The 25761-nt window shown below is 41.3% G+C and overlaps 1 protein-coding gene across 2 annotated transcripts in view; it reads right to left on the reverse strand.

Annotated features, from left to right (window-relative positions):
- Positions 1-25761, reverse strand: part of PREX2 (phosphatidylinositol-3,4,5-trisphosphate dependent Rac exchange factor 2) — a 322717-nt gene that overhangs the window by 139178 nt on the left and 157778 nt on the right. For both annotated transcript variants that reach the window (XM_075549599.1, XM_075549600.1), the window contains exons 22-29: positions 24575-24759; positions 21979-22140; positions 15697-15919; positions 14941-15148; positions 5860-6039; positions 3215-3309; positions 1033-1115; positions 394-484 (exon numbers count right to left, since the gene is read on the reverse strand). In XM_075549599.1, the coding sequence (XP_075405714.1) occupies positions 394-484; positions 1033-1115; positions 3215-3309; positions 5860-6039; positions 14941-15148; positions 15697-15919; positions 21979-22140; positions 24575-24759 (1227 nt within the window). The remainder of the gene's footprint in view (positions 1-393; positions 485-1032; positions 1116-3214; positions 3310-5859; positions 6040-14940; positions 15149-15696; positions 15920-21978; positions 22141-24574; positions 24760-25761) is intronic.

Genomic DNA, 25761 nt, shown 5'->3' on the forward strand with positions numbered 1-25761 from the left:
GGGGTAGCTTTCCATCCTGTACAGAGTGATGGCCCTCCCCTTCTCCACTGCCCCTGCTCCCCCACGGAGCTGTAAGCAGGCTGACACACACCTGGCTGCAGCAAGAACAACGGAATACTTAAATCCCTTGACTGTGTTCCTTCCTTTCCAGCCTGATCATTATATCTTTCTAGGAACGCTAAGAGAGCTTATCTTACTTAACACCCTTCACTTCATTCCTTCCTCGGAAGTCCAATAGGTCACGTATAACTGTACTACCCATGTAGAAAGAGTAGTCAATGAAATGTGATCAGGCAAAAAATTTCATCTTGTAGTAGATTTGTGCTTTGTGACTATTTTCTTGGCCATCTTTGACCTCCCAAAAGATTGCAATAATTATTTTTTTAATCTTACCTTGCAGCCCTCGACCTGGTGTGAGGTATTTGGTTTGTTCGAAGGCCCTCACTACGGCTTGCCCTTTGAGGAGATTGGTGATCGAGTCCACCTATCAAGAGTAGAGATGTCTGACCGTCACTTACATTCCTTAATATACATGTCTCCAGGAATATATCCTGTGAAATAAGTTTTACTAAAGATCCAAGTACATTTGAAACCCCACGACACTTGAAAAAATACGATTTTTAAGTTATAAATCGGAATATGCCCATCGGATGATTTTTTCCTTGGTATTTATTACTATCCTTCCAAATATTAATATGAAAGAAATATTCAGCTCACAAAAAAATGACAAGTTTTTGAGTTGTCAAAGGTAAAAACACATACAGAATGGAGGAATGAAAGACAATTTTTGTTTTACAAAGTAGTAAAAGTGGTTGTGGTTTCTATGCTATGGAGTTAAGCCAAAGACAGATATGTCTATTGATAGAAAATGCCTATTTTTTGAAATTTGGAGCAAAGTTATAAAGATATAACTTAAAAAGTTTCAATAAATCCAGTACTAGGTGCCTAGCTTTCAAAAAATTTTAACTAACCCCAAAAGGGATTGCTGACAGTTTTGTCTGCGGGAAAGCCTCACCACCGTCTCTCTCCTACCTGGCTGAAAAGATGCTCCAGGCAGCTGTGTATCTTGTCCTGTTTATCATGGGAAATGCGAACACTCAGGGGAAGTTCATCACCTAGGTGTTGAAAACATCACAGATCATTCATCTCCCAATGTACACAACACCTCAAAACACCTTCAAAATTAAATCAATTAAGCAAGGCCTCTTATTCCATTCATCACTTCCCAAACTTTTGTAGAATCATAGTTTCAAAAGGTGTCTTAGCTAGTAGGATGTCAGACCCCACTTGTCCGTCAGTCCGTTGTACTGTGGTGGCTTGTTGATTGCTGTGATGCTGGAAGATAGGCGGCCGGAATTTCAAGTACCAGCAGGACCACCCCTGGTAGCTGGGTTTCAGTGGAGCTTCCAAGTTAAGTAACATGCTACCCAATTCTGAGGGATTAGCTATGGGAAACCTTATGAACGGCAATGAAACATTGTCTGATATCCTGCCAGAAGATGACCCCTTCTGGATGGAAGGCATTCAAAAATGACTGGCAAAGCTCTGCCCACTCAAAATACAGTCTACGTCAATGACATGGACGGAATTAAGCTTTGGGGACTTTCATTAGCTTACCGGGCACAACTCAATAGGAGAGGCAACAGTTGCAAGCACCCAGTGAAGCAGAGGGTCAGCAGACAGAGAGATCTCGATCAGAGGGACTGGCCCAGTGGATGGAAATGGGATCAGACATAATAGCAACGGTCATGGTGGCCCAGGACTGCTTGCCTTGCATAGCACACAGGGCTCCTTTGAGTTGGAACCAACTCAGCGGCACCCAGCAACAACAATGCATCAGGTGATTGCCAACTTGCCTCATAGAAAGAACGACGTGATTTTACATTTAAATCATGATTTCAATTGCATGTTTTTCCTAGTGACTAACTAGTTGGAATGAAGTCTGCACCTAATAGTTAAAATTTGTCCTATTAGATGAAGTCTTCATTCTGAACACACAGAAGAAAGACAGCAGTATTAACAAATATTTTCTTATAACCCCTTTCCCTGTCACTCCCATCTAAGGATGCATCCTCGATCTTCAAGGCCCACATTGTTGACCAGAGGGCAGCTCTGGTGGGGGAGAAAGTAAGAAGTGGGGCTGCTAATGGCCAGGCCAACAGTTTGAAAACACCAAGTGGCTGCTCCCTGGAAGAACTGCTTCCTACTTGCTTGAAGATGGACAATCTCAGAAATCCACAGGGCAGTTCTGCTCTGCCCTATAGAGTCATCATTAGTCTGAATCACCTTGAAGGGGATTAGCTTCAAATTCCTGTAACACCTATTCCAGTCAACAGTGCTCAGTGCCTTTAGTAAAGCCTATTTCCCATATACCTCTATCCTTCCAGAAGGCTATAAAAACACCAAAACCAAATTCGTTGCCTTTGATTCTTTGCCAACTCACAGCCACCCTATAGGACAAGACTAGAACTCTCCCATAGGGCTGCCAACGCCATGATCTTTATGGGATTATAGATGCCACATATTTCTCTCATGGAATTGCTAGATTTGAACCACTGTGTCGCCAGAGCTCCTAAAACCTTTTCATAAAAAGGAAAATGAAAAACAAAAGGCCATTGCCATCAATTCAATTCCACCTAATATGACCTGATAAAGGGTTTCAGATGGTAAATTGGACAGGAACTGTTTTATCTTTCTCCCATGGAGAAGTTGGTATGTTTGAACTACTGATCTTGTGGTTCCCATCCCAATGCCTAACCTACAGGGCCACCCTTCCATTTAGCCATGATTTCAGTTCACCAGTGACTCTAAAGGCCAGGGTAGCACTGTCCCTTTGGGTTTCTGAGACTTCATACCTACATAGGAACATAGAAGCCTCATCTTCCTCTTGAGGAGCGGGTGGTAGTTGTGAACAGCTGACCTTGTGATTAAAAGCCCAAAGCATAACCTATTACACTACTAGGGCACCTGCAGTTCCACTATAATACCATACCAATATTATAGCACACATATAGAATAAAAATGTTTGTCTATTTCATTTTAAACTTATTGTTTATAATGCGAGTGGTAATGGACTTGCCATGTACGTGGAACTGAAATGAAGTGTGTGGACCAAGGATGACTGCCATACGGTAAAAATATCCCTGAGCCAAAGAAATGAGTACCTTCTAGCTACCACTGAGAGAAGCGACATGCAATTCCACATGCATGTTACCTGAGTCCATGTCATCACTGTGAAAGTACGAGCTGCACTGGCTGCTGCAGACGCTGCTGAAGGAGGCAATGGAATTCCTGTTGCTGTTGCAGTCACTGAAAAGGAGGAGTGACACAGGACTTTAAAACAGATGATTTGTGACATCAGACATTACAAAAATACATAGATAATGTATGCATTCACACATACACATATAATGCAGACTTCAAAAGTTCATGGAAAGTGGAATGATAATACAATGGAATTTTCCATGAACTTTTTTGTTATGTGCATATATTTGCATGTACACAAATCTATGTACACACTTGTCCATTCCATGACTTCACATGTACATTTCAATAACATTATGTTCATGTTGTGCACCCAATAACCGCTCCGTTTCAACAATTTCCCATTACCCTTAAAGAAGCTCAGTGAGCTCATCAATATTTCTCTTAGGATTTCCTCCCACATAGACCTAATGCACTAGAGTTTTAGATCATAATCTGTTCTCTAGACAACCTGAAGAAAGACAATGTTTTGCCCTAACAGCTTGTTTATTGAAAAAGCAGAGTGCGTGTCAGATTCAGACAAACTCCTAACTGATCCTGGGAAATGTGCAGTTCAAAGTCTGGGAGTCGAGCTTTCAACCGTGTCCGGGAGCTCCCATTTACATTGATCTCCCCGCTGACTCCCTTAGGGAGACCTGCCAATGTCCTTCTGTCCCAATGTCCTTCTGCACACCTCCATATTAATTTTTAACAACCTTTTTGAAATTATGAAAATGAAATAACTGAGTAGGTAAGAGTAATTCTGGATCCAGACTACCTGGTTCCATGGTTTAATTATTTAACTTCCATTGAAGTTTCCTTCCATATAGAGTTTAATATACAGTCCACCACAGAGTGTTGCAGTGAGAAGTAGGTGAAATCATCCCATTCCCCACTGTGCTCAGTAAAAATATGTTCCTAGGGTGTGCCAAAAAATGTCTGATGAGATTAACTTTCTCAATTAATGTTGACTCTATTTTTTTTAATTATATAGCATTCTAGACTAGTGGTCTTCAACCTTCCTATGGCCTAGACCCTTTAAAACAGTTCCTCATATAGTGGTGACGCCCCACCCCCAACCATAAAATTATTTTCATTGATACTTCATGACTGTGATTTTTATACTGTTTATGAATCATAATGTAAATATCTGATATGCAAGATATGTAGGCGACCCCTGTGAAAGGGTTGTTCGACCCCCAAAGGGGTCGCAACCAACAGGTTGAAAAGTGCCGAATTAGAGTCCAATTGGCTTCAAGCATAGAATATAAGAAGACACGTGGTGAAGAAAGCTGATGGTGCCTGGACACCAAAAGATATAGCATCTGGGGTCAGGTAGCAGACACCAAAGAACAAAAACCATCATTGTGTGATCACCTTCCCCATATAAATGCTGAAGACGAATGTATGTATAAGTAAGTGCGGTGAAGAAGGCTAATGGTGCCTGGCTATGGAGAGATATAGTGTCTGGAGTCTCAAAGGCTTGAAAGTACACAAGTGGCCATCTAGCCCAGAAGCAACAAAGCCCACATGGAAGAATCACACCAGCAAATGTGATCACAAAGGGTCTAGGGGACCAGGTATCAAGCACCAAAGGGGGGGTTAGATCATCTTAAATGAGGGGCGCGCATGTTGGGGACCCAATGCCCATCTGTAGACAAATGGACATCCCTTGCAGAGGGGTAGTAGGGAGGAGATGAGTCACTCAGGGTGCAGTGTAGCACTGATGAAACTCACAATCTTCCTCTAGTTCTTATACGCTTCCTCCCCCCAACTATCATGATCCCAATTCTACCTTGCAAACCTGGTTAGACCAGAGGATGCACAGTGGTGAAGGTGGGAACTGGAAACACAGGGAATCCAGGTCAGATGAACCCCTCAGTGGTGAGAGCAGTGATACCGGGAGGGTAGGATGGAAAGGGAGAAATGATTATAAGGATATACATATAACCTCTGCCCTGGGGGATGGGCAACAGAAAAGTGGGTGAAGGGAGACACCAGGTAATTCAAGAGACGATAAAATAATAATTTATAAATTATCAAGGGTTCTTGGGGAAGGGGAGCGTGGATGGAGGTTGGCGGGGGGGGGGGGGAGAAAAATGAGGAGCTGACTCCAAGAGCCCAAGCGGAGAGCGAGAGTTTTGAGAATGATGGGGGTAACATATCACCATTGGTGTATGTGTGGATTGTGATACGAGATGTATGAGCCCCAATAAAATGATTTAAAAAAAGAAAGGGAGGAGCTGTCAAAAGCAGAAAACAAAACAACCACCAAAAAACCTCTCCTACTCTACGTACTCATTCAGTAAGCAAAAACAAATATTTTTTTAAGTTGATACAGATCCACTTTGATTACTTGCAATGCATGTAACACAATCCATTAATAGAATGAGAAATCTCCCAAATTCGGTTCACACAACTGAGGAGCAAAATGCTTTCGAAGTAGTCAAATTACGATCTGGAAGTGTAAGTGGCCCCACTGTGCTCTGTCTGGAGCTGGTAAGAGTGGTGATCATTTTAAGGGAGTAATACACAAAATCAGTAATTTTTCCTTTTTCCACATTTGTGGAAAACTCAGAAACGCAATGAGCTACATTTAAGGAATTTGTAAATTACCTGTACGAGTCTCTGTTGCTGATGGTGTCATGGCCCGAATCTTCCTGCTCATCTCCTGCTACATTAAAGCACACTTTCTTACTGTTTCTCTCACCCTTCTCATTGTCACTGTCTGTCGGTGTGAGGGGCTCCGATGCCTTGCGTTCTACCTTTGGAGAGTATGTGATTGAAGACAGGAGGCTGCAATGTGATATTAAATAACAGTGATAATAAGTACACTTCTTCAAACTAGCTGCTACAGATAAGAACATATTTGTTAAACATGACAGGCTTACTTGGGGGTCTTCATCTTTCATAGTACATATTGTACAAAAAGGGATGGCGAACAAGGCTCATTTTTTCCTCTCAGAATAACTGAAAGAGCACACGATTTAGAAGAGGGCTGCGTTCCAGCCCTGGTCCTGCCTTCTGCCATTTTCTAGTTTTGTTATTAAAGTTAGGATTCTCTTAGACAGCTGTAAAATGTGGATATTAAGACTATCTCAAAATAACGACCTGGAAATCCAATTCCATAAAGGGTACAGGCTAGAAATCCTGCAGAGGCCGTTGGGCTACGTTGTGTGTGGTCTCGGTGAGCTATGGTCCCCACTGGCACCAACAACAGCCACCTGCATGGTAAAGGTGGGAGAGAAAGGAGAGCAGCAATCCCTGGCATGGAAGGAATTAGTCATTGCCACATGAAAACGCTTGGTAAACACTTGCCCAATAATGAAACCCAAATACTAAATGTGTTCTCATATCCTCCCTAGCTTACCCTCAGAAATTGAAGGCTCACTAGCCTGTCCACCCTTGCCTCCACTCCCCAGCGCTCTCTGTTTGGTAGGGAGAATACTGTTTGTTGGTTGTCTTCTCACTGCTCATCCCACTGAGGGTCTTGGCCTTCATGACTACGGGAACCCGAGGGACTGGATGAGAATGTCGTGCAGCTACATCCTCTGTGCTTATGAGTGCGGGTCGGGAAAGTTGACTCCAGTCAGGGAAGATCTTCACAGTTATGAGATAGAAACAAGTCTTCTTGTACATTTTCTTGACTGGACAAAGTCTCGCCAATAACTGCCCATAAAGGAGCTGCCATAAAAGATGTCTCATACTTGGCTAGGCTATTCCATGGGTCCGAAGGTTATCTGTACACAAGAGCAATCAGGCTTTATAGCCAAACCACCTTAAAATGTAGCAAACCCTTGGGAGGGTTTGAGGTCAAATGGAGGTGGGGGGGAAGGGGGTTGAGGTCAACTAGTACTAGGTCAACACAATGACGAAACTCATTGATTATTTATAATGTTATCTGCTTATGATATTGCCTATTGACTGTATAAATGCTGGCTGTATGGTGTGTATGCCTTTTGAAAGATCTGTAAGCCCCATTATATAAACCCATTTGAAAATAAATTCACTCCCTCAGTCCTGACATAGGACAAGGAGACCCTGTGCCCCATTGTCTGTCTGTCTGTCTTTAATATTGTCCACAATTGCAGAGTCGCTTCTGAGGAGTCGTTTGAGTGTTGGGGACCCCAACAAGTGGTTACAAGACACTAAGTAGAGTGGCATTCAATGTGAGGGTGGGAAAAATAGAAGGCCACTCCTGTTTCCCTCCCAATCTCGACAGCATGAAACATCACACTTCACCCAGGGCTGAAAATGCATATTTCCGTTCCAAATGGCTGTACAATTTGATGCGTGCTCAGAGGGGCTACTGGTACCACCTCTCTAGAACTGATGGGAGTCTATGAAATGCTTCAGTCAGAACTAACTCAAAATTGTGCAAGAGTTGATTAGCAAGCAGTATGATATACAAAAATTAAATCATATGTAAATCAAGGGACACAGGTATTGCTCCTCAAACCAACAATCATCTAGCCATCTTTTTTGCTTATTAAGGCCCAAGGGCATTTTTTTTCTAGTTGGTAAAATGTATCCTTTTTTTTAAAAAAAGAGTTTTATTAGCATAACATTCACATATCATATAATTCAATAGTCCAATCATATCAAGAAGATTTATGCAATCATCATCACAATCAGTTTTAGGAGATCTTCATTCTTGAACTCATTGCTCTTAGCTCCTCATTTCCCCCAAAACTCCTGTTCCTATGGAAACATTAATCCAACTACTGTCTCTATTGATTTATCTATCCTGGACTCAATATACCAAGAAAATATTAAAAAATAAACTCAACAGTAACAAAGTAAAAACCTTAATTGAAAAGAAAGCAGAAAATATTAATATTAAAAAACTAGAAAAAATTCAGATGGATCATAAGGGAGATAAAATGACAAGGTGCTGAATTTCAAGCTAATGGCACCTGCAACAATCTGTCGAGTCCCTTGTGCATGATACAGAGGGTATTCATATTCTTGGGTCATGATCAGAGGATTTCCCCTCTACTTATTTTTTGAAAACAGCTTTAAAATGAGTCAAAAGGAAGATCACGTGAAATGACATTACATCTTAACCTGACTGTATCTCCCATAACTGACTTTACAATGTTCTCTGTCTACTAACAGGGCTATCCCCTTCCCTCAACTATGATCAAAAGGGATTCAACAGAGGCAAATTCCATGCGGGGACCCTGAAAATGGATTTTGGGTTTCCCCTCTCATCCATAGTCTTCTTGAAATCAGGTTTTCACAATTTAAGTTCTGATACCATTCCCTCCTTTAGAATTGGATTCTATTATTTATAGTCCTTGGATCATAGACGCTGGTGTGCTGCTCACTTGAAAGCAAGCCGTTAAGACCCCAGAAACAATTTTTTTGATAGCCAGGCACCTTGTTTCTTCACCAAACTTTGCTATAGCAGCTATATCTTTAGTGATCTCTACTTGGTCTTAGATTGGGGAAAGAATTAAGTGAAATCCCCAAATGCATTGATGAATTCTTGGTTCCTATATCTCTCTAGTTCACCTTTGAGATATCATTGTCATTTTATGTTAGAAAACATTATCAGTCATTCCCCTGGGGCATCACTTCACTACCAGGAAGTCAATGCTGAACTGCCCCTGTGAGTCGGCTAGCCCACAAATCTTCACAAGTGTACAAAGCCACCTCTTTCCCCTGCAGAGCTTGCTGGTGGTTTTAAACTGCTGGCCTTGGACTTCAAGGCCCAGTGTATAACCACTCTGCATTGATAGTGACATTAGTTTAGCCAACGGTATAGAATTTAAAGCAACATTGAGAAAAAGAAATTATATGAGTACAAACCAGCTATGAATTGCATAACGTGAGTTGTTCATTGGTACAAATGGAATGCTTAAGTGACTGGACCTTATTTACATGCAGAAAATTGGGGTTCGTGATAGGGAAAATCTTCCAATAATATGTATTCACAACAGCAGAGCCACTCCGACCACCCCTACATGTCATTGTCAAGTAAGGAGGGCATTAAAAGAGTAAGTTTGTGGTAGTTCAGGACTACCACTCATTAGACACCTTTAAGGCAAAAGATTCAAACCAAAGTCCAAAGTTGATCAAACATATCTTGACATTAATCTTCTCTATCATTGTGATGTTTGTTTTCTTTTTTCAAGACTATGAAAATAAGTTAACATTTCTTACAGATGCCTTAGAGTCCAACCAGTCAGTACATGGAACAAATCATTGTTGACTGAGTAATTTAATGAATGTGTTGAATCTTTTAGGGGTCCCGTGCATTAGTCTCCATGCTGTAGATACAGTGGTCTATAGAAGAACACAATAAAGGCCCTGCCCTCTTGGAGGTTAAGTTCTACTAGGGGAAGACAATCATAAACAAGTAAACTGGGTGTTTCTCACAGCAAAGGAAAGTGAAAAGAGGCAGGAAGCTGTAATTTCAGGGGAGGTATCCTTGGAAGGTGGCATTTGATCCTATCTCAGCAATCTATACAGTATGGACACTGGGAGAATTGGGAGCACCGCGTTATATCATTTCAGAGTTGGAAGCCCCGTGTTATATCGCTCAAGGCCTTGTGAACATTTTCAATAACAAATAGCGAGGAGTTATTTTAAGCACAGTTTTTCACTCTGGGGAATACTTTAGGGTCTTATAAGACAGAGTGTATATGGAAGCACCAACTCTACCCAAAAGACTAAAACTTTAGACTAACTCCAATTAAACAAAGCACAACACCGCACAGACAGACGTACTCTGAATACGAAAGATGGAAAAAACGTGGGGCTTTTCACTTTGCAGTGAGCCCTCTGTGCATTTGGGGATCTTGTACATTAGAAGTCATGGGCTATCAGCATCTTTTCAAAACTGCATGAGTCTAGTGCAGCAGATTTACCAAATGAAAATATTTGAGTGGGAAGAAATCTGGACTTCAGCATGGAAGCACAATGATGACTGAAGTGTCATTCATAACCCAAATCACAAGGGAACTGTGAGAATGAATATCTGATAGGGCCTGTTTGCCGAGCACATGAGGGCCTATTAGTGATGTTGGTTTTACTGAAGCTGACCCCTCATTTTGTACATTTACCAGCAAAGTTCTTGGTTGGAAAAACCTCAAAGATGATTCTACCACTCGCGTCACCATCCCTCGTCCTCTGACCACTAAAGGTCCTACGAAGCAATTTCTTCATTCTGGGACATCTGGAATCTTTGAAATGAAGTCTGTTCTTTTCATATATACTACCTTCACCATGCCCCCAAACCCTCTCAGTATCTCCTCCCTCCCTCTGAGAACACACACACCCTCTATTTTAAAATCCCATCAAAGATTTCAGACTACCCATGAATTATTTTTTCCCTTTACTTAATCTTAATGCCCAAGGAAATACCTCTTTGATGGGCAAAAGCATTTAGCTCTTCAAAGCTCAACAGGGATTTCAAGGTCTTGATTAAATTTATATCATCTTGTGATGCATGACCAGACAGCAAGTTTCTCTAATTTCATCTTTGGTGTTAAAATTACTATGGATAAACTAGGAGGATTCAAAAAAATCTCTCTGCACTAAAAGAAATTTTGCAGAGGAATTCTCAAGCAACAGGGTAACCAGACTTCCTCTTAAGACAAGTTCAGCCTTGTGCTCTTTTATAGACAGATAAGCCGTGAGGTAGGATTAAGCATATCCTCCTTAAACAGTAACCCATTTTAGGACTACTTCTCCACCCTGCACCTGCATATCCGCCTGACCAAGAATAACTCTTAGGCGATGCAAATGTGGCTTGAAAACTAGCTCTTGAAATAATCTTCCAGGCTGTGCTGCATGGCAGCCTCTCTGAATGCATAGGGCCATGGGGGGAATCCAGACATATGGGTGATTGCACGGCTGTACAGTTATTAACTTGCACACCCAACTATGTGGGAGCAGATTTATATTTAGAATTAAACTTCATGCTGCACGTAGGGAAGTTTAAGGACGATTGTCGACCCCTTTGCTAACTTTTCTAATAAACATGCATAATCGGGGAAGGGTTTTTGATACCACCAGAAAAGACAGACCAAACAAAGGACATCACTTCTAACACATCACTTCTAATGCATGGGGACCCCAATGTGTCACAGAGAAGAATGGATCCTTACAGAGGCAGACCATGAGGCTTTTTGCCCTCGAGGTGCCTTCTAATGGGTCTAAATTGCCCATGTCCTGGGCCAGGAGTCCAGTGCAAGCCCTTTACACCCTGTGAGTGGAAAATATTCGGTGAAATGTAGTGAGTCCTCAAAGCAGTTTGGGTTAAAATAAGCCCTTTCTGTAACCACTGGTTTAAGCCAAGGAAGGGGAATCTCTTGGCTAAAACCTTTTTTCTTAAAAATATACCTCGGTTCAGGAAGAGCCTAGATTACGGGTGAGAGTCTGGTTAATCATCAGGCAGAGTGCTCAGAGAGCTAGTACCCAAGCATGTCAGTGCAGGCACATCAACTCCCTGGCCATTTTCAAAGCTCTTATCTGAAAAGTGGGAATAATAACTCCTGGCCTAACTGCAAATATGGGATCTGTCCAGATGTTCTCTCAAAATCCCTTTGTGATCTCAGATCTATGATTAAATACCGCTACTCATGGCCTTCTTATTAAGCAAAGATTTGTGCTTCCTCTGTACACTTCTCATGCTTCAGGAAAACGACAAGACTTCTAATATTGAACATATCATATAATGAAACCTCTTTCATTAAATAAGCAACACATAATGCCACAAAATATGTACTTCTGTCAGCAAGCCACTCCAAGACAAGATTCAAAAGAATCACACAATTTGATTGTATGATTGACAGCTTGAGAAATATGCCGTATCTAATGTGATTTTAATCTCTAAATTTTAAAAAGGTAAAAAATAAAATAGTGACGTCAGCCAAGATGTCATTTGTATAATATTTAATTACACAAAGTCTTAGAATAATTTCCAAAAAGTTGTATGGAAACTTTATTAGGTATGGCATTGTGGGATTATGTACATACATGTGAAGCAAGACGAGCCTGGGTGTTAATCGGTTAGGCACTCAGCTGTGCACCAGAAGGTCAGCAGTTTGAACAGAGGTCTGCAGACTTTTGAGACAAAGAAGTCAATCCTGTCCCCTGACAACAAGTTAGAAATTATTCTCGAGCCAAGATATAGTTTTGTAAACCAATGAAATCACCATTATCTAACTCATATTCTTTAAATATTTTTCAGTTTCAGTGCAGAGCCACATGCAGGTTCCCATGGCTTGCAGCTCCCACTCGGCTGAACGCTGAATTAGCCGCTCGGGAGAAAGATGCGCCAGGCTGGTTCTGTAAAGTCTGCGTTCGGGAAACAACGCAGATGCACTATTCTGTCTCATGTGGCCAGGCCACTGTGAATCTAAATTTGCTGGACAACAATGGCGTGCGAAGTAAATAATGGACATCCTATATCAATCTAAATCAACAACCATATAAAGAAAGTATTTTTTTTAAGTGGGGTTGGATATTGTTAGGTCGCAATTCCAAATCTCCCTAGACTCTGTACAACGGGATGCGATGCTGGCGCGTCCTGTCCCGCCTCACCAGCCTGCCCATGTTTCAGGCCGTCCTTGCAGTCCCAGCATCAATCTACCCATATCTACTCCATTTTCAGATTCTTCTAACCTTGAGCATAGCCAGTGATTCCTATCCTTGCGTGGATGTGTAAACATGATGTCAGGCACTATCTTGAGAATGTTTTGTATGTTTCTTATTTTTAAAAATCATTTTTTATTCAAAGTTGTCATTAGTTATAGTTATTCATACTGTTTTTTATATATGAGAAACTGTGACTCAGAACCAGGACTAGGATCCAGGCTTTCATTCCCAATCCTGCGGTTTTCTTTCTTTCTCTCTCTCTCTCTCTCTCTCTCTCTCTCTCTCTCTCTCTCGCTCTCTCTTTCTCTCTCTTCCTTCCTTCCTTCCTTCCTTCCTTCCTTCCTTCCTTCCTTCCTTCCTTCCTTCCTTCCTTTTTGCTATCTTAGGCTACCTGGGCTAGATGTCAACAATCATCACAAGTCAAAAAGAAAACAAAACAAAGACAACTAACCCAGTTACCATTCCACTGATTTCAACTCATGGTGACTCCCAGTGAGCAGAATAGCCCTGTGCTCCATTAGCAGATGACGCTGCCTTTCTTCAGAGTCAACTCTCAACAAACAGATGAGCAAGCACACCGCACTGCCGTCAAATCAACTCTGACCCAACGTGTCCCTACAGGAGGGAACAGAACTGCCTTTGGCTTGTGGCCTCTGCAGTGCTTTACAGGAGGAGAGAGCCTCGTTTTCCCTCCAGTGGAGCAGCTGGTGGTTTCCTGCTGCTGGCCCTGTGGTTGGCAGCCCGAGGTGTAAACCACTGGGCTACTAGGGATCCTGAGTCAATGCTGGTGGATGTAAACAGTCAGTGTTTGATTTGCAGCTGAACACTTAAAAACCACCAACCCTACAAGCATGGGGTCGATTCCGACCATAGGAAGCCTATCCAGGGTTTCCGGGACAGGGATTCTTTCTAGGAGCAGTGAGCCCCTCTTGAGAACGGGTTGGTGAGCTTAAGTCACCCACCTTGCAGGTAGCACCCAGCTAGGGATGCTTCTGACGTCATAAGGTGGCAAGCCAGTCTCCCCAAGCAGGCCAATTATTCATGCCTTAATGTAGCATTTGAGATCACAGCCATAGAAAAATTCTAATTAACTGTGCCCACCATCTCTCAGTTAAAACTTTCCAATATTGCGACAGGTATTTATGTTATGGCGTAGGAAATCATTGATTCACTCAGAGCAGAAAAATAGTTATTGGGGCTTTTACTTAAGAGCTTTACATTTACTCATTAATAACCAGTTACTTGACAAATATTAAATTTGTCACTATTTATTGAGTGCATATATATTAACCCTGCTATATAACAGGCATAAGACCTATCCCACATACATCTTCTCTTTCATACCAATTTCTCTATTTAATTCTTGCACTCTGAGATATAGCTAGTACATTTGAATGCATAGTAATAGCTGGACCATTTCACATAAATTAGAGTGTTGTCATTCTCCTCCTTGGTATTAAGTTTCTTAATAACCAAGATTTACTTAAACTTCTTTGTTAATACTCATATAAATTTGATTTTTTATGTAAGTATAATTTTTGGACATGTTGGAATGAGGAGGATCTATGTGTGAGTCTGGATTGACTAGAGAAAGAAATCCAGAGACATACGTGTGTAAGAGAGAGTTTTATATCCAAGAGGAATTGAATATTAAGAAAACATCCCAGCCCAGTCCAGATTAAGTCCCTAAGTTCAAAATTAGCCCATATGTCTGATACCAGTCTATAAATTCTTCTTCAGATTCACACAACACATGCAATGATGCCGAATGCAGGAAGATCACAGGCCTGTGCATGGAAAATCCTGAGAGAGTGTGTGTCCTGCTTCCAGGAGGGAAGAGAGGAGTTCCCAGAATCCTCAGAAGAAGGCCATGACCACACAGAGGCATCATTGGCTGTGACCTGATTGACAGGCCAGACTCCACCGCTCCGCTAAAGTTGACAGATTATGTAGCTGCCACAATATATAAAGATGGCACAAATCTACAACATCTCTGAAGTTAAAGTGAGAATGATTAGGGTCACAAAAGGCATGTCTTCTATATTTATTCTCTCAGGCAAACCTAAAAGTGCAGTTTAGAGTACTTACTCATCTATTTGGCAAACACACATCTCCACCTCTTTCAGGGCAGTCTGAAGTTTTCCCAACAGTTTCTGATAGATATCCTGGGTTTCTAAGTCTTCTTCCTTCAACAAATAGCGGAGACCATGCCCGTCTTGCTGTCCCAGAGACAGGCCGGAGGGGGCTGCCATGGTTGTAATTGTGTGCTGAATGTACACCATCGGGCTCAGTTTCCCTGAGAAGTTAAAATTGTCCCACAGTAACTTTTACTACCTTGGACATACAGTAACAATTCAATCCAATTCATTTGGGGGGTGGAGAGGGTCAAGCTAAAACAAAATAAAATTCCAACCAAAGGGTGAATTTAGTTCAGGAATGAAAGCTTGTACGGAGGTAAAAATTTAGTAAACCACTCTGAGCATTTTTCCTATTGCAGTTGTGCTGAATCATATTAAATATTCGTGTGGTTGCTATTTCTATACTTTTCTCAAAGACAGAGGCCATTTCAGATGAGTGGTTTTCATAGAAAGTCAAGCTGTGCCCATCAAAGGGGCAAGATCAACCATTCTTTCAGAAGAGAAAAAATTAAGTAAAAGTATAATTCCATTTCCATTATGTAAATGCTTATGCAAAATTATCCAAATTCTTATATTGAGGAATCCTTTCAAATAAAAGCCCAGACTTGCTTATATACCAAGAATCTGTCACATGTCAAGGAAGCTGTAATAACTGATCAAATAAGTAACTGGCTGGCATTTGGTAGAGTTCCAAAGCTTCACATACCTTGATCAGAAGATTTATGATCTTTATCATGAGAATTATGTTTCCTACTGTCCAACTGTACACCAAATGCGCTCCCCAGGGAGGTGGATGTTTTGGGATAAGAAACTTCCATCACATTGATGTGACAGTTGGTAGGGCAGAAGTCACTGCTGTGCAGTGGGGAGATTTTGGATTTGGCCTGTTTAAAGGTAGGCCAGGCTCTATTCTTCAGAACACGAGAAAACTGTGAAGGAAAGAAAGCATAATCCAATTAAAATAGCTCAACCATTTCGCTGAATCATTCATGAAGGGGAAAAAATTACAAGAAAATTAAAGCATGTCAACTGGAACGAGTGAAATAAGTGAAAACTTTTTAGAAATTAAATCATTATCTGAAAATGCAAATGTTCTTAATAAAGCAAAGCGCTATCTGAAGGGAATATCTATGATTCTCTGGAAACTCATTTCAAGTTAGGTGCTAAAAGCGATGAATTTAAGTGACCAGCATGACGTACTAGGGCTCAAGTCCCCAGACATAGCAGAAGACAGAGTCTGATGGAGAATCCCACGGCACCAGGAGAAGAACTGGGAATTGAAAGCAAAGTACAGTCGTAGAGTCGAGTTGCTGCTCAGTTTAGGATGGAAGAATATAGGCTCGGTCCAAATAACTTTGGAAGCTGTCCCAAGCAGGAGTCTGTGGATCAGTCGTAATTGAGATTCCATGGTACTGACCCATAGCAGGATGAAAAACAGATCCCACTATACTTTCCAGCTTCTGGCTAATCGAGGTTGAGCACCTGGGTCCTGACCAGCAGAAAGGCTGGTGTGAGCAATGCTTTTGTCCCCACTCACAATAAAGTGGCGCTGGGATAATCAGACAACTTCCAATATGGCCACACCACTCGTTAAAACATTGCAGGGGGATTACCTTTAAGTTCGTCCTTGCCATGGTTTCAAAGCTCTCCAAAATCAGGTGCTCGCCGACTTCTCTCAGCTAGCCTCAACCTCCCTGTGGTCCTTCGGGCCCTCACTCCGTTCCTCGCACGCACCAAGGCCTCTGCACAGTCTGTTCAGTTGGCCTAGGATGGCCTGTTCTCCTCATTCACAAGCCTATTCCTATGCAACCTTCAATCCCTATTGAGAGGTCTGTCCTCAACGCAACCGTACATTTGATTTCCATGGCTATAACGTAGATTGTAGCACCCTGCTTCATTTTCACATCCGTTCATATAATTATAAATCAGATTTGAGTTTTTTTACACTGAGCAGAGGGTAAGATTTTTGAGGGTCATACAAATGTTTGTCTCATCACCTCCAGCGAAGTAGGAGCATGACCGCCACACCAACACAAACAGAAACCAAGTGTGCTGGCGCTGAGTGGATCTGGCTCGTCATCAGCCAATCGGACAGAGGAAATGTGTCGCCATAGCTTCCAAGGCTGGAAATGCTGACGGAAGCCGAGGAGAGCACGTCACTCCTGGGAAACACCTGGGGAGTTCGAGGCAGCAACTTTTAGTTTAGCAGACGGTGCTTTCATCACTGCACCACCAGGGCACTGACACAGGGTCCGTGACCTATAGACAGCTGTCTCAGCGACTTGACTTGTTTCATAAACAAAGAACTGACAGCCACAGGTAACCTGCGGAAGAGAACTCGAAGCACTTACGGATGAAAACCAAACCCTCAGTATGGATGACAACTCAAAATATAAGTTCTCGCAAATGAGCCAATGGACAACATCATGGCAAACAAACAAACAAACAAACAATCAAAAAGATTGAATCTTTCAAGAATCTCATTTTACTTGAACCCAAATCAACACCGATGGAAGCAGCAGTCAGGAAATCAAATTTCATTAAGCAAATCGGCTTCACATGACCTATTTAAAGTGTTGGATAACAACGACGTCACTTTAAGGACTAAAGTAGACTAAAATGCCCAAGTCATGGCGTTTTAAATCATCTCATATGCAAGTGAAGGCAAGGCTTTATCTCACGTACTCTGGGCACATCATCAGGGAAGAAACCAGTCCTAGACAAGGACAACATGCCCGGTAGAAGCCCAGGGCAAGAGAGGAAGCCCCTGTACAGGATGGACTGACACAAGGACTCAACGACAATAACTGCGAAGACAGCCCAGGGGCAGGCAGCATTCCCTCCTCTTGTGCCTGGGGTCGCTGTGAGTGGAAACGGACTCAAAGGCATCTAACAAGATTACTAATGTATGCGAAACTGAAAACGGAGGAGGGAAGCTTGTAGATGAACTGGTGCATTTAAATTAGGGCGCTGGTGAAGAATACTGAAAGCACTGGAGGCTGCAAGAGGAACAAACAGATCTGACTTGGGAAAAGTGCATCAAGAACGCTCCTTTGAGAAGAGGATGGTGAGACGCGGCCTCATCTTCTACGCAGAGAATCCAGAGAGACCAATCCAGTCTCTGCACAAGGATATCGTGTTTGATAAAGTAGAGGCTCAGAAAGAGAGGACCACTCTCAAAGTGACCTATTGCCACAGTGGCTGTAACATTGAGCTCAGACATAACAAGACTGAGGATGAAGCAGGACCAGACCGTGTTTCCTTCTGCTGTGTGTGTCTACAGTTGCTAAGAGTCAGAGCCAAGTCAACGGCACCTGACAGCAATGACAAATCCCACTGATGAGATGTTGTGAAAGTACTGCCCTTTTTTCAATCATCTTAATAAAATGAAGAATATGAATTAAAAATATCTATGTTTATATTTGAAAACTATCCCTGTGCTCATATCAATTAATCCTATTACTATAGTAATAAGTCGGACATTAAAACAAAGAGGAAATAAAACCTACTGCTGGTCCCTGCCTAACTCCTCTAGGTCAAGTTTAGGAATGAATATGTGCAGGGAGAAAAAGCATGCTGTGTGAAAATTACATCTTCCAAATATAAACTGACCACTAGAAAAGGAACTGTCTTATATGTATAGTAAACTGTGTTTCAAAATCCCCTCTAAGAAGCTAGTCAGGTTAGTGTCGCACTAGCACATAGTAGGCACCTAAGTGGAACTGGATTGAAATCCATGCTACTAGCATCAAAACTGCTAAGGGATTTCATAATAACTATAGCAAAATTACTTTTAACACTAAGAGTGAGGAAGAGAACACTTATTCTGTCTTCCTTTCTTTACTGATACATAACTGTGTCGTCTGGAAAAAGTACTCCTGGAAGAGGGAATGAGGGGCAGAGGAGGACATCGGTGTGGCTCAGGAAGAGCAGTCTGGCTGGGCCAGAGGAAGGGAGGCCGAGGAGACAGAGCAGGGAGTTGTAAAGCCTTCGAGTCACTGCAAAGACGGACTGTTACTGTCAGTACGATGCACCAACATGGCGAACGAGGCTGCGCTGGTCAAGGGTGGGAAGGAGGAAAGAACTTTAGGAGCAAAATGATGTGGGCTCACCCTGGGCAGACGAGAGCCGAGAGGCAGAGGAACGGCTAAACATCTGGGAGGCAGAGTCCAAAGAGCAGTGTCAGAGGCACATGAGTCCAGGATGAATGCACGCTATTAGACTGAGTAGAGGGAACAGTGCATGACAGCCTGGAGAATGACAAGGCAGTGGATGCGGTAAGTGATGAGAGGTGAGGATCAGGGATTTGGTTTGGACATTTGAAGTCTGAATCACAAATGGAGGTGAGCTGACTAGGGTATTGAGAGGTGAGGGAGGAAAAGAAAAAACTCAGACCATCACTCTGCAGCTTTGCCACAGGAAGCAGTCAGGATGGAAGGAGGGATTGACAAAAGTAGACAGTGAGTGGGCCACCAACAAGAATGGGGGGGGGGAAGGAAGGCAGCTTGTGTGGTGTTACACAGAACTGCTGAACAAAGGTTCAGGGTCAATGGCTCAAATTACAAATGAGAGACATGTCAACTGAATGGAGAGGAGCAGAGCCTAAATGAAGTGTGTTGCAGAGAATGAAAGGTGAGATTAATACAGTAGTGGGCAACAGGTATAGAACAGATAGAGACAGCAGGGACAGTCAGTAAGTCTAGACCACAGGTGCACACAACAGCTATAGATAGCAGATCTAGACCACAGATTATAGATGACAGGTATAACATTAGCTGTACGGAGAGACAGAAGGTATAGACGATAGGTGTTCACCACAGGCAAAGACTACAGGTGTAGTCAACAAGTAAAGACAATAGATACAGACAAGAGCTCTGTAATGAAAGCGGAGAAATGGAACGATTGGTTAGAATAGCATGGGGTTAAGGGAAGCAACCATTTTTTTAATATAGGTGATATTTAGGAAAGTAATAATATCAATTCTTGGAAGTGAAAGTAAGTTTTGAAAACACTGACAGTTTGCTCATGAATAATTTAAATAATTTAAATATTTAAAAATCATAAAGTGTTAAATATAAATAATTTAAATAAAAGTATATTTAGCTCTAATTATATAGTCGCTGATTAAAATAATACAGAAATATTAGTTGAGCCTTCATGTCCACCAAGTCTCTCATTTCAATTTCAGTGCAAACACTCAGCAGGCATGGAGAGATAAAGGCCTGGTTATAGAGGGCTGCATGAGGGGCAGGAACATGAGGAAGGATTTTACCCACAGTTCATAGCGCTAAACCCCAGTTCATCGGTCTGAAGGTAATGCAGCAATAATAACTAAATGTACTAGGAATGTTCAAAGAAAAACTTGTGATTTCTGCCTGTAACATTTTTGTGTAAACGGGCACTATACCTTGAATGCTGACAGATATTTATATTTTAGAATGTATCTTCCATGCCCCAAATAAGTCTAAAATCAATGTATGAGACCAGAAATAAGACATGTCTTAAAGACAATGTGGGGTAAAAATATTCCTTCAAATAGTGCCTCTTTGTCCATCTGAGCCACCCACCCACACAGTCTGCACCACAGAGAATAAGGGTCTGGGCAGGACTCATTCAAGTCACCAGCAAGGTTCCAACTTCTCTCCCACAAGTGCTGAACACGCCTGTAGCCGGTACAGCCAGCAAAGCGAACTATCACAATCACAGCGGCCTGGCTATCACAACAGCCGGCAATTATCACTTAAAGCCTGAAACATTCAGAGGGAAAAATTAAATAAAGGCAGACTTCTGAGATTTTTTGTTTCAGTATACATCTTTTTTGTTTCCTTAGACATTGTGTACAGAGGAGGTGCCTAACACAGTCACATGGAAAAAATAATCTTAACAATAAAGATGTAGAAATTAAAAATTATAATTACAAGCACTATAGGTTCTGTTGAAGTGAATTTGACCCACAGACTAATTGCAGATGATGGAATGCTGAGAGGAACCTAGATTTATTCAAAAAGGAAAGATGCTTGAAATATTTCCTAGTCACCTTGCTTCTTTATCTACTGAGAATGCTTGCTAATCATTTTGAATATGTTCATGATCAAGAAATTATCGTGGGAAAATGTATTCTAAAATATACAGACCATAGTTAATTCCAAATTTAAGTGAAAACAAATGAGACCACATTCTATAGGACTCGTACCCAGGGTGCTACCTGTGGCCTTAAGCCACGCCTTCATCTACCTAAGAAATAAGCAAGATGATAGGAGTCAGTGCACAAGGCTCTTTCCAGGCTCAAGCAGTAATGTGCAGAAAGGGAATGTTCTCTAATTCTGCTTTATGCTATTTTTACCATCGGGTAACACCACCCATTTATCAGGTCACCACCACTTTCCTCGGTACATGGGAGACCCTACTTAGTCACCAGGAAGCGTTTGAAAATCCCCAACATCTTGGGGGAAATCCAGTATTACGGTAACTCTCTTTCCCCACAACCTATCCACTAGTGAGTTTATTACCATCGTTGGCTGCTGTTGTTAGAGACAGAGTGAGCTCTTCATCTACCACAACCAAATGGTTATAAAACCACATCTATTTGGTTGCCTACACATATCTTGGTTTGATGAATTCCTCTACAGCAACACAATCCTAAGTCACCACTAACTTGCACCCAACAGCAAAGAGCAATCCCTAATTTCCCCACTCTTTTTTCAGGGAAACCCCCACACCCTGCAAGCTAATTCCCCCATCAACATGTTCAATAAAACTGCAGCCAAAGTGACTAAAAATTTTAAAAATCATCTAGTCATCATACCACTAAGGAAAAAAAACACCTGAAATATGACTTTGTCAATGTTTTTTAATTACACTGAACACAGAAATTAAGAATGAAATGAAATTTGATATTCAAATAATAACTGCACATTAATTATTTTATCTATTATTTCATTATAATTATTTAAAGATATTTAAATTGATTTATACATAGATTATTCACCTTTTTATAGCTGGATATTCTTTGATATATGTGCTCAATTTTTTCACTGCAAATGGTATTGAATTGACTCTGAAGGTCGGTAGGAATCACTTCATTTAAAGAGTTAAGACTGGCACAGCTTTGTACAAAGTGGTCATCACTTCTAGCCAGGGCTTCAAGAATCTGTAGTAATGAAACACATATACATACGCACACAACACAACACAACAAAATGAGACAAAATATTAAAACTTCATCATTAGCCAAACACAATTTTCATAGTTGAACACCATAGGTTGACCTTGGTTGGTGTTTATCTTTTAGCAGCTCTCTGACGTGTGTGCATTCAGGAAAGCATGGCAGGTCAGAGAGCGCCCTTTTAGCCTTCTTCTGGCTAAAACCTCTGCTGGAGCGAGTGGGAGGACTTCAAAGATTCCCTGCTGGATAGCTCAGTATGCTCCGCGTGGGAACGCATGTCCTAAGCTTTAATCAATTTGGTAGTAGAACCACAAAGAATAAAGAAGGCCAATAGCGCCCTTACTTACTTCTGCAAGCCCAGCACAGTGAATTTTAGCACATGTCTGTCGGCTGGAGGAAGGGAGACAAGGGAGGGAAGGGGTTATCTTGCTGAAGTGCAAGTACCTGCTCCCTGGGTTGTCCGAGCTCTCTTTGACAGAAGCATAAGATAGAATCGTGCACATGTTGTTTCTATCAGTGAATTCGTTGGACTATTTGAAGCAATTGTAAACCAGCTTTTGGGTGTCTGTGTGTGTGGTGGGGATATGCATACACGTGCACGTGTAGTGTTGATCGCTGAGAGCTTTCTATGAACTGACCGTGATGCATGTAGGACATGTGTATGTAGCACTGACGAAAGTCCAATGATTACAAGGATAATATTCTTCCTTACCTTGTATTTTTGTAATGTCATATAAAACGTATAAATGTTATATTGATTTAGGCTCCCTCAATTCCCTATCTCAAAGAACATGGAAGAAAGTGTTTGTTTAATCACTACTCTAGAGATCAAAGCTGGCTATCATTAGTAGTGCGATCTTGGTTACATTTTTAGCTTCTTTTCCATTCTTTCCTTCATTGATCAAATGGAAATGACATCAGAACACGAGCTTATGCAACTACCATGCAAAAATTAACCATAAAATGTTGTAAACTTGAAATAGTGAGAAATGAGATAAAATCATGATAATAATATGATCGCAAACACATACCCAAAGCTAAGCTCACTGCCATTGAGTGGATGCCCATGCTGCAACACTGGAGGGCAGGGCAGCGCTGCCTCTGTGAGTGTGGGACGCTGTAGCTCTTCACAGGCGCAGACAGCCTCATCTTTCTCCAGAAGAGTGGCTGGTGGTTCTGAACTGCTGGCCTTGGGGTTAGCGGGCCAACTCATAACCACTACCTAGCAGGGCTCCTGTACACTTATGTGGATCCCTTAAATAGCATAACACATTGGGAAGGAAGCTACATTTTGAAAATATGTATTTTATAGCAATAGATATGGAAAGGGTTCAAAAATCCACGGAACATTTTCATTATCTTGTAATTCAAATTTCCTACAACGTTTTAGAAGCCTCCTTAAGCATGTTGTTGTTGCCAGATGCCATCAAGTTGTTTACCACTCATCGCAAGCTCGTGTACAACAGAATAAAGCACTGCCTGGTCCTTATACATACAGTTGTACCATATCAAGAAAATGATGGCTTTTTGTAAAATTCAAAGTCAAAAGAAATAAATCTTTTGGAAGAGCATGTTTTATCTATCTAGATTATTTGGTCAGACTTAAATGAAACCCCCCCCAAAAGAAACACCTTACTAATGGTAAATCTATGAAGTATACATCTTTAAAATCAGCATTAAACTGAAGAAATAAAGACAAGGAAGTTATGTCTCATCTTTATGTCTTGTAATATCTGAATTCTCACAGGGGAACATAAAAAAGGTGTGAGCTTAAAGCCCAGACCTGAGGAGGCTACAGTGAGTGGCTGATGGATTACTCTTCCACAGGGAGAGCCAGGTGCTAAGCTAGAACACCGTCCCCTTTCCTAATAGGTGGCCTACGTATTTGGATGAAGAGCCCTTCCTTTCTCCCCATCTTGGTTTTAGTTTTGGTACCTAATGAGGATGCCCTTTCCAAATAAGAATAATAGAAAGGTACAAAGGTCTATTCATAACCTGATCCCTACGCTTCCTTGACACGTGATGAAATAAGCATGAGACTTCAAAATGTGTGGTTTCTTATTGTGGTTCACATCATCTGCAGAGAATTATGTACCCTAAAAAACACAGACCCACTTGAACGGTATTCTTGATATTGAGTGAATAAATGTAGCAAACTTAATAAATATGATGATGATGAAGAAGAAGAAGGCTTTGCCCATCAACTAACACTCACCCAGCCAAGAGTCCCATCTAACCCTGCCCCCCAAGGAGACAAGCAAAAGAAGAGTGTGCACACATTGAGGAATGAGAAGGAAAACTACAAATGAAGTTTCACGAGCTGGACGCCAAAACATGCACAACATTTTAATGATCACAAAATTACAATGCAGGGGTCTTTTCTTAAGAACGAAGTGTTTATTTCGAGGACCATTCCTACCTTGGCAGTTAAGCTGAAGAACCCTTTGGGCTCGATCATTTTCTCCACCATGTTGCACTTGATGCCCGCGGTGCTATCGTATTCATACACGACCCCGTATTCCAGGTGCACGTTGTCCACAGTCAGGCTCACGTGCTCCTTCTTCCCCTCAATGATGGCCATGGTGTTGAACTTGTCAATCACCTCTGGGTTAAAGGCAATTTAACTTGAGTTCATTCGTCTCTTCAAAATAATTGAGTCCCTTTGGTTAATTTTTGAACCCCCCCAAAAACCAGACCCATTTGCCACTGTATCAATTCTGACTCCTAGTGACCCTGTAGGACAGAATACACTGACTCTTTCTTTGTGTTTCTGAGACTGATGTTTAAGAATGCAGAGAGCTTCATCACTTTCCCATGAACTGGCTAGTGGGTTTGACCTTTGCACCTAGTGGTTAGCAGCCCAACACTTAACCCACTGCACCACCAATGTTTCTTTAAAGAAAACCTAAATCTGATGCCCTAAATGGAATCATCTACTCATGTTACGATGTAAAATATTTTTGCTAAAATTCCAATGTTTTGGAAAATAATATGCTTGGGTGGAATTTGGTTACATTTGGTTAATTTGCAAGCTTATTTTAGTTAATTTGAGTAATCTTGGTTAATTTTATTTTTTACTCTAACATAACTAGTCTGATGTTTGTACAACTTACTCTGAGTTGTGGATAAATATACATAATTATGCCCATATAAATACAATAAACATAACTTGATTTTCTTTCCCTACAACTACCTACAACTAGGCATAATTTAAAGTTAGGATTGCTAAAATTTCCTCAAATGTTGCATAAATATTTCCCCAAATTAACAAAAATATAGAGGTAGATACAATGAAGCAGCACTAAGGAGATGGAAGAATCATTCTTTCAGCAGAGAAAATTCCCAATCTTTTCCAATTCAGCCTCTTACAGAAATAGCTCATTGAGAAAATCCCTTAAAACTCATGGTAAAAATACTTCCATATGAATATCTGTCCATAACTTCTTGGCCTACAATCATTAAATGGGCTTAAATAAATGAAAAAAGAAAGCCTAAGTAAGAAACTGGTATGAGAGAAAACCAGTAAATGTTAAATATGCAAAAACAATAATGGCTTATTTAAAACAATTTAGTCCTGTAATAGTCACACTCAAAACCAACCCAATG

The sequence above is a fragment of the Tenrec ecaudatus genome, chromosome 5 (assembly GCF_050624435.1).
Source record: "Tenrec ecaudatus isolate mTenEca1 chromosome 5, mTenEca1.hap1, whole genome shotgun sequence".
Classification (NCBI taxonomy): Eukaryota; Metazoa; Chordata; class Mammalia; order Afrosoricida; family Tenrecidae; genus Tenrec; species Tenrec ecaudatus.